Here is a 12,803-nt window from a genome sequence, read left to right on the forward strand (position 1 = left end):
CTTAGGGCTTGGAGATGCGAACTCCAGCTTAACTTTGAAAAGGATTGCTGACTTACCTGCTAGCAGCATTATTGTCAGCTCCCTGAGCAGGAACTAAGAAGAAGAAACTAGCTTAATAAGCCATTGTAAGAAAACTTTGCCCTCACTTACCCTAACTTAGATGTGTTTCACAACTTTTTTTAATTAAAAAAAAAAAATGTTTATTTCTTTTTTTTTTTTTTAATTTTTTTTTTCAATGTTTATTTATTTTTGGGACAGAGAGAGACAGAGCATGAACGGGGGGAGGGGCAGAGAGAGAGGGAGACACAGAATCGGAAACAGGCTCCAGGCTCTGAGCCATCAGCCCAGAGCCCGACGCGGGGCTCGAACTCACGGACCGCGAGATCATGACCTGGCTGAAGTCGGACGCTTAACCGACTGTGCCACCCAGGCGCCCCAAAAATGTTTATTTCTGAGGGAGAGAGAGACAGAACACGATCAGGGAAGGGGTAGAGAGGGAGACACTGAATCTGAAGCAGCCTCCAGGCTCCGAGCTGTCAGCACAGAGCCCGACGCCGGGCTCAGACCCACAAATGACCTAAGCCAGTCGGACGCTTAACTGACTGAGCCACCCAGGTGCCCCTCACAACTTCTTTAAGTAACTGATTTTAAAGAGTTTTGGAGCTCTTTGACCTTGTTTTACTCAGCTAACCCTGAGAAGTAGACAGGCCCAGGCAAAAGGCAAAAAAATAAGATCCTCTCTTGACTGACTAAGAAGAGTAGTACATTACATGCTATTACATCAGCAAAGGTAATGCAAGCTGTTGACCTAATCGGATGACTTTGAGAAGAGTCTAGGTCCTAGCTGATGAATTTTTATTTTCCTCTATATTTTGTACTGTCTTCCAAAGTGACTGTTTCAATTTCCTACTTCACAGTAATGGCCAGTTATAACTCTGTGAATACTAGATTGGCAAATAAAAATCTGTGTGGGTGTTAGAGGTGCTGGAACTTCTTGCAGACCTACAAAAAGAATCTGGAAGAAAAGTCACTGCTGCTTTGGCTTATGCTGCCTAGTCCTTTGTCCCTGGGAGTTAAGGACAGATGGCTGAAAGGAGGAGTGCCTTGCACACAATTGCTTGTCAAGAAAGAGGTTAAGCCCTAAGTTTGTGAGGAATGACTGCAGCAATCAGGGGATCCATACACTGATCAGAGTTGAGTGTCCTGGGGTCACCAGTCAGTAATTACAGGAAACCTGCAATCGCATGCATTTGGACATGAGACTGAGTTCTGTTGCTCAAAGTTGGGGAGGGTGGGACAGCCAGTGGAGTGACTGCCTCATCATTATTTGAGACTCAGTTCAGCGATCAGACAAATAATAACGAAAGCAAATAAATGAAAGTGTTTTTTTCCTCATACTCCCCCACTGTAACTGGAAGACTTACTTAAAAATTGCTGGGGTTTTTTTTTTTGTTTTTTTTTTTTTTTTATTAATAGTAATAGCACAGCCCCATATTTTAGCCCGATAGAATGTTGGGGGCTCATTTATTTAATTATGAGGGTTTTTTCTGTATTAAATTTGTATTTATCCAGACTGTTTCTTTTCATGCTGCCACAGGCTTCTGCCTCACTCCTGAGGCCATTTCCCCACTTATTTGCATTTTCAGAAAGGGATAGGATAAGAAATCAAAGGAGATGAGATTCAGCCCAGTCCCCTTCATCTGGGCGTCTGAATGATTGTATCCCCTCCATCATCTAGACTTGATTTTCTTTGTACGGAGGAGATGCGTGTCTGATATTTTCCTGTCTCCTCTTCCATTTCCAGGAGGGCTGTTGGCCTGCTGCCGTGCTGCTGAACAGTATGCAGTCCTTCCGGGAGCAAAGCAGTTACCACGGAGACCAACAGAGCTACCCGCAGGAGGTACACGGCTCATCCCGGATAGAAGAGTTCAGCCCTCGTCAGGCCCAGATGTTCCAGAATTTTGGGGGTGCAGGTGGCGGCAGTGGTGGCAGCGGCGGCGGCGGCGGCGGTGGGCGACGAGGAACGGCGGCTGCGGCAGCGATGGCTAGCGAAACCTCTGGCCACCAGGGCTACCAGGGTTTCAGGAAGGAGGCTGGAGACTTTTACTACATGGCGGGCAGCAAAGACCCCGTGACGTCGGGAACCCCGCAGCCGCCTCAGCGAAGGCCTTCGGGGCCTGTGCAGAGCTACGGACCCCCCCAGGGGAGCAGCTTTGGCAATCAGTATGGGAGCGAGGGTCACGTGGGCCAGTTTCAAGCACAGCACTCTGCCCTTGGCGGTGTGTCTCATTATCAGCAGGATTACACGGGGCCCTTCTCTCCAGGGAGCGCTCAGTACCAGCAGCAGGCCTCCAGCCAGCAGCAGCAGCAGCAGCAGCAGCAGCAGGTACAGCAGTTGAGACAACAGCTTTACCAGTCCCATCAGCCTCTGCCGCAAGCCACTGGCCAGCCGGCGTCCGGTTCGTCCCATCTGCAGCCGATGCAGCGGCCCTCAGCTCTGCCGTCCTCTGCTGCCGGGTACCAGCTCCGAGTGGGTCAGTTCGGCCAACACTACCAGTCTTCTGCTGCCTCCTCCTCCTCCTCCTTCCCTTCGCCACAGCGTTTCAGCCAGTCGGGACAGAGCTACGACGGCGGTTACAGCGTGAACGCCGGATCCCAGTATGAAGGACACGGCGTGGGTTCTAATGCACAGGCCTATGGGACACAATCAAATTACAGCTATCAGCCTCAATCTATGAAGAATTTTGAACAGGCAAAGATTCCACCAGGGACGCAGCAGCCGCAGCAGCAGCCGCAGCAGCAGGCGCAGCAGGCGCAGCAGCACCCCCCTCAGCATGTGATGCAGTACGCCAACGCTGCCACCAAGCTGCCCCTGCAGGGCCAGGTGGGCCAGTACAGCCAGCCCGAGGTTCCTGTGAGGTCCCCCATGCAGTTCCACCAGAACTTCAGCCCCATCTCGAACCCCTCCCCCGCGGCCTCGGTGGTTCAGTCTCCGAGCTGTAGCTCCACCCCGTCTCCTCTGATGCAGAGTGGGGAGAGCCTCCAGTGCGGGCAAGGCAGTGTGCCCATGGGTTCCAGAAACAGAATTTTACAGTTAATGCCCCAGCTCAGCCCGACCCCCTCAATGATGCCCAGCCCTAATTCTCATGCTGCAGGCTTCAAAGGGTTTGGACTAGAAGGAGTGCCAGAAAAGCGACTGACAGATCCTGGGCTGAGTAGTTTGAGCGCCCTGAGTACTCAAGTGGCCAATCTTCCTAATACCGTTCAGCACATGCTACTTTCTGATGCCCTGACACCTCAGAAGAAGACCTCCAAGAGGCCCTCCTCGTCTTCTAAGAAAGCAGACAGCTGCACAAACTCCGAAGGCTCCTCACAGCCTGAAGAACAACTGAAGTCCCCCATGGCAGAGTCGCTGGACGGAGGCTGCTCCAGCAGCTCTGAGGATCAAGGCGAGCGTGTGAGGCAGTTAAGTGGCCAGAGCACCAGCTCCGACACCACCTACAAGGGCGGAGCCTCCGAGAAAGCTGGCTCCTCACCAGCGCAAGGCACTCAGAACGAAGCCCCCAGACTCAATGCCAGTCCTGCAGCCGGAGAAGAGGCTGCCTCGCCAGGCGCTAAGGACGCACCGTTGTCATCCGAGGGCAACCCAAAAGTCAATGAGAAGACGGTTGGGGTGATTGTCTCCCGGGAAGCTATGACAAGTCGGGTAGAAAAGCCTGGTGGGCAAGATAAAAGCTCCCAAGAGGATGATCCTGCAGTCACTCAAAGGCCACCCAGCACTGGTGGGGCAAAGGAGACCAGTCACCCATCAGTTCCACAGCCAGAGCCCCCGGGGGGAGGGAGCAAAGGAAACAAGAATGGAGATAATAACTCGAACCACAACGGAGAGGGAAATGGCCAGAGCGGGCACTCCACGGTGGGCCCTGGTTTTATAGGCAGAAGTGAGCCCAGCAAATCTCCTGGAAGCCTGCGCTACAGTTACAAAGATAGTTTCGGGTCGGCTGTGCCAAGAAACGTCAGTAGCTTTCCTCAGTATCCTACGGGACAAGATAAGGGTGATTTCACTGGCCACGGGGAGCGAAAGGGTAGAAATGAGAAGTTCCCTAGCCTCCTGCAGGAAGTGCTTCAGGGCTACCACCACCACCCTGACAGGAGATATTCTAGGAGCACTCAGGAGCATCAGGGCATGGCTGGTGGCCTGGAAGGAGCCACGAGGCCTAACGTCTTGGTCAGTCAAACCAATGAATTGGCTAGCAGGGGCCTTTTGAACAAAAGCATTGGGTCCCTACTAGAAAACCCGCACTGGGGCCCCTGGGAGAGGAAGTCAAGCGGCACGGCTCCTGAGATGAAACAGATCAATTTGGCTGACTATCCGATTCCCAGAAAGTTTGAAATAGAGCCCCAGTCATCGGCTCATGAGCCCGGGGGTTCCCTCTCTGAAAGAAGATCAGTGATCTGTGATATTTCTCCACTAAGACAGATTGTCAGGGACCCGGGGGCTCACTCACTGGGACACATGGGTGCTGACGCCAGACTCGCAAGGAGTGAACGGCTCAATCCAAGTTTAAGTCAGTCGGTCATTCTTCCGGGTGGGTTGGTATCCATGGAAACAAAGCTGAAATCCCAGAGCGGGCAGATAAAAGAAGAAGACTTTGAACCACCCAAATCTCAAGCTAGTTTCAACAACAAGAAATCCGGAGACCACTGCCATCCTGCTAGCATCAAGCACGAGTCTTACCGCGGCAATGCCAGCCCTGGAGCAGCCCACGATTCCATCTCAGACTATGGCCCACAGGACAGCAGACCCGCGCCAATGCGGCGGGTCCCTGGCAGAGTCGGTGGTCGGGAGGGCATGAGGGGTCGGTCCCCTTCGCAATATCATGACTTCTCAGAAAAACTGAAGATGTCTCCTGGGAGGAGCAGAGGCCCAGGGGGAGACCCTCATCACATGAACCCACACATGACCTTCTCGGAGAGGGCCAACCGGACTTCTTTACACGCTCCCTTCTCTCCCAACTCAGAAAGCCTGGCCTCCGCTTACCACACAAATACGCGGGCTCATGCTTATGGGGACCCCAACGCAGGCTTGAATTCTCAGCTCCATTATAAGAGACAGATGTACCAACAGCAACAAGAGGAATACAAAGACTGGAGCAGCAGCTCTGCTCAGGGAGTAATCTCTGCGGCACAGCACAGGCAGGAGGGACCACGGAAGAGCCCGAGGCAGCAGCAGTTTCTCGACAGGGTGCGGAGCCCCCTGAAAAACGACAAAGACGGTATGATGTATGGCCCACCAATGGGGACTTACCACGACCCCAGCGCTCAGGAAGGCGGGCGCTGCCTCATGTCTAGTGACGGTCTGTCTAACAAAGGCATTGAATTGAAGCATGGCTCCCAGAAGCTACAACAAGAATCTTGTTGGGATCTTTCCCGACAGACTTCTCCAGCCAAAAGCAGCGGCCCTCCGGGAATGTCCAATCAGAAAAGGTACGGACCCCCCCACGAGGCCGATGGGCACGGGCTCGCCGAGACCGCACAGTCATCCAAACCCGGCAATGTTATGCTCAGGCTTCCAGGCCAAGAGGATCATTCTTCTCAAAACCCCTTAATCATGCGGAGGCGGGTGCGTTCCTTTATCTCTCCCATCCCCAGCAAGAGGCAGTCACAAGATGTGAAAAACAGTAACACCGAAGATAAAGGGCGCCTCCTTCACCCACCAAAAGAAGGCGCCGATCGAGCATTCAATTCCTATGCGCATCTTTCTCACAGTCAGGATGTCAAGTCTGTCCCTAAGAGAGAATCCTCCAAGGACCTTCCGAGTCCAGATAGCAGGAACTGCCCTGCCGTCACCCTCACGAGCCCTGCTAAGACCAAAATACTGCCCCCTCGGAAAGGACGGGGGTTGAAACTGGAGGCTATAGTTCAGAAGATCACGTCCCCGAATATTAGGAGGAGTGCATCCTCGAACAGCGCGGAGGCCGGGGGAGACACGGTTACTCTCGATGACATACTGTCTTTGAAGAGTGGCCCTCCCGAAGGTGGGAGTGTGGCTGTTCCGGACGCCGAGATGGAGAAGAGAAAAGGTGAGCTGGTATCTGACCTAGTCTGTCCCACAAGCCAGGACTTGAACGTAGAAAAGCCCCTGGCGAGGTCTTCCGAGGAGTGGCGTGGCAGTGGGGACGACAAAGTGAAGACCGAAACACACCCAGACACGGTCACCGCTGGAAAGGAACCCCCTGGCACCATGACGTCCACCACCTCACAGAAGCCTGGGAGTAACCAGGGGAGACCAGATGGTTCCCTTGGTGGGACTGCGCCTTTAATCTTTTCTGACGCAAAGAATGTACCTCCAGCGGGCGTGTCGGCCCCTGAGGCAAACCCCAAGGCTGAAGACAAGGAGAGCGATACAGTGACGATTTCCCCCAAACAAGAGGGTTTCCCCCCGAAGGGGTACTTCCCGTCAGGAAAGAAGAAGGGGAGACCCATCGGTAGTGTGAACAAGCAGAAGAAACAGCAGCCACCACCTCCACCCCCTCAGCCCCCTCAGATACCAGAAGCTTCTGCAGATGGAGAGCCAAAGCCAAAAAAGCAGAGGCAAAGGCGGGAGAGAAGGAAGCCTGGGGCCCAGCCAAGGAAGCGGAAAACCAAACAGGCGGTTCCCATCGTGGAACCCCAAGAACCTGAGATCAAACTAAAGTATGCCACCCAGCCACTGGATAAAACCGACGCCAAGAACAAGTCTTTTTTCCCTTATATCCATGTAGTAAATAAGTGTGAACTTGGAGCCGTGTGTACAATCATCAATGCTGAAGAAGAAGAACAGACCAAATTGGTGAGGGGTCGGAAGGGTCAGAGGTCTCTGACCCCGCCGCCCAGCAGCACTGAAAGCAAGGTGCTCCCGGCTTCGTCCTTCATGCTGCAGGGCCCCGTCGTGACAGAGTCTTCTGTTATGGGGCACCTGGTTTGCTGTCTGTGTGGCAAGTGGGCCAGTTACCGGAACATGGGCGACCTCTTTGGACCCTTTTATCCCCAAGATTATGCAGCCACTCTCCCGAAGAATCCGCCGCCCAAGAGGGCCACGGAAATGCAGAGCAAGGTTAAGGTACGGCACAAAAGCGCGTCCAACGGCTCCAAGACGGACACTGAGGAGGAGGAAGAGCAGCAGCAGAAGGAGCAGAGGAGCCTGGCCGCCCACCCCAGGTTTAAGCGGCGACACCGCTCGGAAGACTGTGGCGGGGGCCCTCGGTCCCTGTCCAGGGGGCTCCCTTGTAAGAAAGCAACCACCGAGGGCGGCGGCGAAAAGACCGTTTTGGACTCAAAGCCCTCCGTGCCCACCACTTCCGAAGGTGGTCCCGAGCTGGAGTTACAAATCCCTGAACTACCTCTTGACAGCAATGAATTTTGGGTCCATGAGGGTTGTATTCTCTGGGCCAACGGAATCTACCTGGTGTGCGGCAGGCTCTATGGCCTGCAGGAGGCGCTGGAAATAGCCAGAGAAATGGTGAGTGCAAAGCCCCTTCCCAGCTTGCTCTTTCTGTCCCTTCTGCGCGGTTCCTTCCGCCTTCGCTTGTTCCAGCCCTGTTGTTCTGTATCGCATGGTAATTCCTCCAGATTAAAGCCCCTAGGCTCAAACGATGGACAGAAAATGAAGTAGTTTGGAAGATTTGTTTAACGTCTGTTTTATCGGTAAGAAGGGTCCCTGGGTTACAAAGTCACGTCGGTGTGGCACCGCTTACCAGAACACACCCCTCCTCGAACCCGACCGCCCACTCCTCTGCCAGTTTCCTGTTTGTAAACAATAAGCTTTTACTGCTGTCTGTGTTATTCACGGATCCTTTTCCCCCGTTTTTCAACATCTGACTCTGTAACGCTTATGAAGTATACCACGGTTATATTTCCTTTCTTCTAAAACTCTTCCATTTCTCTAGAATTATTAATTCATGTTTTTATGGCTTTCCTTGGACCACATCTCCCTGACCCAAACCTGACAGTCAGGGTATTTACTGTTTAGGACTGTTTGGTAACTGTTGTCCTGGGGCATTCGTCGTCATTATCACTCACTTCTTTCCTCCAGTGAACGCTGTTTCCTCAACCCCATGTCTTCGCCTTTCTTAGCCTGCGCCCTCAGCTCGCACAGGACATCATCATCCCTTAGGAGTTTGCGGAGAAGGGTGGTGGGAGGTAAATACTCTGAGATCTTGTCTTATGCAAAAACATGTCTTTATCCCATCCTCTTGCTTAATCGAGGTTTGGCTGGGTATAGAATTCTAGATTTGGAATAATTTTCTCTCACTGCCTTCAAGTCCTGACTCCTGACTTGTCCTCTAGCTTCTAGTGCTGCAGTTGAGGGACAGGAGCTGTTATGATTCAGGCTTTAGTGTGTGTGCTGCCTTCCTCCTCTGGAAGGTTTGAGGATCCTCTCAGTTGCCCTTGGGGTGGGTCTCTTCACTCACTGTGTCAGCCCTTGCTGACTGTAAACTCCTGCCTTCCAGTTGAGGAAGTTTGTTGTGTGTTGTTTCTTGGATACTTTCCTTCCTTCTCTTTTCTCTGTGCTTTCCAGAATCCTGTCAGTTAGGTATCGTACCTCTTGAGTTAATCCTCTGGCTTTGCCTTTTCTCTACTGGGTGTTCTCTCTCTCTCTCTCTCTCTCTCTCTCTCTCTCTCTCTCTCTGCCTTTTTGTTCTAATTTCTCCACACTCTCTTCAGCTCTAAATAAAGATTTATTTATCTTTATTTCTGATACTCTCAAGAAACTTCTCTTTTCCAGATATCCTTCTGGGAGGTGGACCATTGACTGCTTGAATTGGGTTGGGTTAGAGGCCTAACTCCTCTTAAAATTTTGAGCCAACGACCTGGTTGCTGGCCCCACTTTCTGAGACGCCTGTGCCTTTCCAGGCTCTGTGCCACAGTGGCTGGCATTCTAGTGGCTCCCCGCTGCACTCGTTCCTCTCTGTGCCTCTCAGACTGTTGGCTCGCACCCTCTTTGTTCGATTTCCAGCGTCTGGAAATTGGGACATCTCTCATGTGTTTGTTTCCTCTCCCATTCTTCATGTCCTTGTCCTTCATGTCCATGTCATAGAAGCTATTCCCTTTATCTTTCTGGGAGGGGAACAGATGTGGGAAATGTATGTTGGGTCTATGATATTGAATCACGTAAGAGTTTTTGTATTCATATATATTTAAATTTTACCACGCTGGACAAACATACTGATGACTTTTAATCATCGTGAAAAAGGATTGTGTCAGCCAGGATCATAGTATTCTTGGACATTCTTTTCCTCTCCCCCTACGTTTCTCCCCAAAGCAGTATATTTTATCATTGTATTGTCTCCAGAATTGATCAGTCTCTGATAAAAAGGAAATCAAAACTGTAAACTGTAGTAAAGAATGTAATTAATGGGAAGTTTATATATTTTTAATTAAAAAAATGTTTTAATGTTTATTTTTGAGAGAAACTAAGACAGAATGTGAGTGGGTTAGGGGCAGAGAGAGAGGGAGACAAAGAATTCGAAGTAGACTCCAGGCTCTGAGCTGTCAGCACAGAGACGGACACAGGGCTTGAACTCACAAGCTGTGAGATCATGACCTGAGCCAAAGTCAGACGCTTAACTAGCTGAGCTACCCAGGTGCCCTGTGAAGTTGATAACATAATTTAAATTAGAACATTCTGATTCAGTCACACGAGGGGCTTGCCTTTCCCTCTCAGGCCTTTTCCCCCCACGTGAGTTTTTTCTCCCTCCTTTCCTCTCCATCACCAGAGTTGCTCCCAATCCCCAGGCTTGAAACACATTTACTTCGTACACATGTGACATTTTACAATGCACAAGTCCTAAAGGGACCTAACATTTAAGACCTTAAGTACAAAATTCTGTAAATAGTCAATCCTGAGTATTCAGTACTCTATCAACTGGTGGCCTCAGTACTCATCTTGCTGGTGGCCTGCCTGCCATATTTGGTGGTTTGTTTTGTTGTGTTTGTTATTTTAGGTATGTGTCCCTGCCCACCTGTCAGTGTTTTCTTCCTTCCTTTCTTTCTTTTTCTCTTTCTTCCTTCCTTCCTTTCTTTCTTTCTTTCTTTCTTTCTTTCTTTCTTTCTTTCTTTCTATGTTTGTTTATTTTGAGAGAGAGCACATGTGCACTTGCACTGGCAAGCAGGGGAGGGGCAGAGAGAGAGGGAGAGAGAGAATTCCAAGCAGGCTCTGCACTGTCAGTGCAGAGCCCAATGCAGGTCTTGATCTCAAGAACCATGAGATCATGACCTGAGCCAAAACCAAGAGTCAGAAGCTTAACTGACTGAGTCACCCAGGCACCCCTGCCAGTGTTTTCTTTATTACAACATAGAATATTATTAATCTCTCTCAGAGTAACTTTTTTAAATGTTTATTTTTGAGATGGCACCGGTGGAGTAGGGGCAGAGAGAGAGGGGGACAGAAGATCCAAAGCGGGCTCTATGCTAACAGCAGCCAGCCCCACGCGGGGCTCAAACTCATGAACCCTGAGATCATGACCTGAGCCGAGGTCGGACACTTAACCAATTGAGCCACCCAGGTGCCCCTCTCAGAGTAACTTTTATGTCTAAACTGTTGAACATTCTGGGGCAGTCATTGGTAACCGGTTGTCAGCAGGTGGATGGACTCCTGCCCAGCAGATCCCTAAATCCTGTGTCTCAGTCCACATCTAGTTTATAGAAAGTAGAAGACACCCGAGAATAATGTGACCACACTAAATCACAAGTCCCTCCACCCCAGAAAGGTTGGTGACCAGCAAACTTGCCTCTTAAAATTCCTAATTGGGAATCTGTGTCTTCAGAAAGTCACAATTTAGCTTATTTACTACTTGTCAGCTTTGATCCCAAAGTAAAATCTGGCATGTTATATAGTGGGAACAAATAGACTGAATATGATAAATCATTCTCTCTCGCCCATCCCCATCCCACTGCTGCCATGGACTAGGTGGTTAGGAGAACATGAAGCACTTTAGATGGAGAAAATTGAAAGTGGTTTCTGTTTTTTAGAAATAATTTTAGGGACGCCCGAGTGGCTCAGTCAGTTGAGTATATGACTTGGGCTCAGGTCATGATCTCGAGGTTCATGGGTTCAGTCCCTGCATCGGGCTTTGCGCTGACAGCCGGAGCCTGCTTGGGATTCTCTGTCTCCCTCTCTCTCTGCCCCGCCCCTGCTTGTGCTCTCTCTCTCTCTCTCTCTCAAAAATAAAAAAAAATAAACATTAAAAAATAAAATCTTAATTTCAGCCTCCGCTGTTTCAAAAGTACTTCAAATTAATCATCTGTCCTAAGGGATAAAAAGTTGGAATGCTCCATTTAAAGGTAAAAGGCATAAAGGCAGTAATTTTGTCCCTATGCTTCTTCCATATAGTAGAGGCTCTAAATTAGATTTTTGGGTTCTCTGGTGGCCCCCTCAGGGCTGCAGATTCCACCATCTCCTTTAATAACAGGGTTCAGACAAATAGCTGACCAATCTTATTTTTTTAATTGAGGTATAATTGACATAGAACATAGTAGTTTCATGACAGATCTTAAATATACCTCATACTACAGCTGAATCTTTATCTTCTTATGTTGCACTCTCAATGCCATCACCCTTTAAAAATTACTAAACTTTTTCTTCCCTCAATTCCATTCTGTTTATTTAACATCCATTTTGGAGTAGAGTGCTAGCTTTGTATATTGAATTTAATTTCTCTGTACACTTGCATATCTGTTTTATTCCCACAAGCCACCCAATGAGATAGGAAGGGAGACAGCACCATTCCATTACCCTCAGAATAAAGAATGATTTGGCTTTAGTGAAACACACTCAGATGGATGTGTTGATTTTAAAAATGGTTTAAAAAATTATGCTTCTTTAGCTTTTTGAGCTGACCGATGTTCCACTATGACTACAGGCTCTTTTTCTGTTTTATTTGCCCGGTTTTTATTCTCCTTTTCCTTATGTACTTGAGAACAAATTAAAATTACACTAACTTGCCTTCTCTTATTTAATTTGATAGATGCTGTTTCAATTTGTCAAGGCCACTTTGAGTCTAGTTTTATCTTAGGTTTTAGCAGATGCGTTCAATTGCAGTGCGCTTAACAAGCATCCTCTCAACCCTATCATGTTGAGATAAGGCCACATATATTTCATTAGAGATCCATTTTGGCCTATGCATTTATCAGGTGTTTTGACAAGCATAATATTATAACAAAATAATATGAAGTCCTCGAGAGACAGCAGTTCCCTCCCTGTAAGTGTCACACTGTGAAAATTGCTGAAAACTAGAACATTCCTGTTCAAGCAGATGGCCTTTGCTCTCCTTCCTTTTCTGAGTGTGGGACTTAATCCGTTCATTTCTGCACAGTCCTCTGGTTTTGTCTGACTCTTACCTCTGTTTATTTACCTTGGTCTGATTGTATATGTGAGCCCACAGTGACCTCTGATCTGACACGATGTTGTGACAGAGGCAGTTGCCTCGAAACAGACATACGCATAACTCGGTGTACAGAAACCATGTTTGATACCTTTAGAACGTGAAGGCCTTCAGGGTTCAGGGTTGTGGCAGCAGACAGGGATCCCTGGTGTGCCCTGCTCTGGGGAAGAGCTGGCCTGCTTGTTCCCTCCTTTCCCCTCCACACCCCCCCCCCCCGCCCCCCTGCCCCGGCTGACCACTCCCCTTCCAAACAGATTCTTAACAACCTCCATGGGAATTTAAAAAGTTTTTACCCCACAGTGTGTGTTAACTAGATTGGGGTTAATATTTTTTTTTTAATCAATGTATTAAAGATTCCATTTAAAGTTTCGTTTTTTC

General features: G+C 49.3%; 1 protein-coding gene across 4 annotated transcripts in view; it reads left to right on the forward strand.

Annotated features, from left to right (window-relative positions):
• Nucleotides 1–12,803, forward strand: part of TCF20 (transcription factor 20) — a 112,791-nt gene that overhangs the window by 55,402 nt on the left and 44,586 nt on the right. For all 4 annotated transcript variants that reach the window (XM_040490663.1, XM_040490660.1, XM_040490661.1 and 1 more), the window contains exon 2: nt 1,805–7,501. In XM_040490663.1, coding sequence (XP_040346597.1) covers nt 1,805–7,501 — 5,697 coding nt within the window. The remainder of the gene's footprint in view (nt 1–1,804; nt 7,502–12,803) is intronic.

This window comes from Herpailurus yagouaroundi, unplaced genomic scaffold, assembly GCF_014898765.1.
Source record: "Herpailurus yagouaroundi ecotype Mexico unplaced genomic scaffold, PumYag 182, whole genome shotgun sequence".
Classification (NCBI taxonomy): Eukaryota; Metazoa; Chordata; class Mammalia; order Carnivora; family Felidae; genus Herpailurus; species Herpailurus yagouaroundi.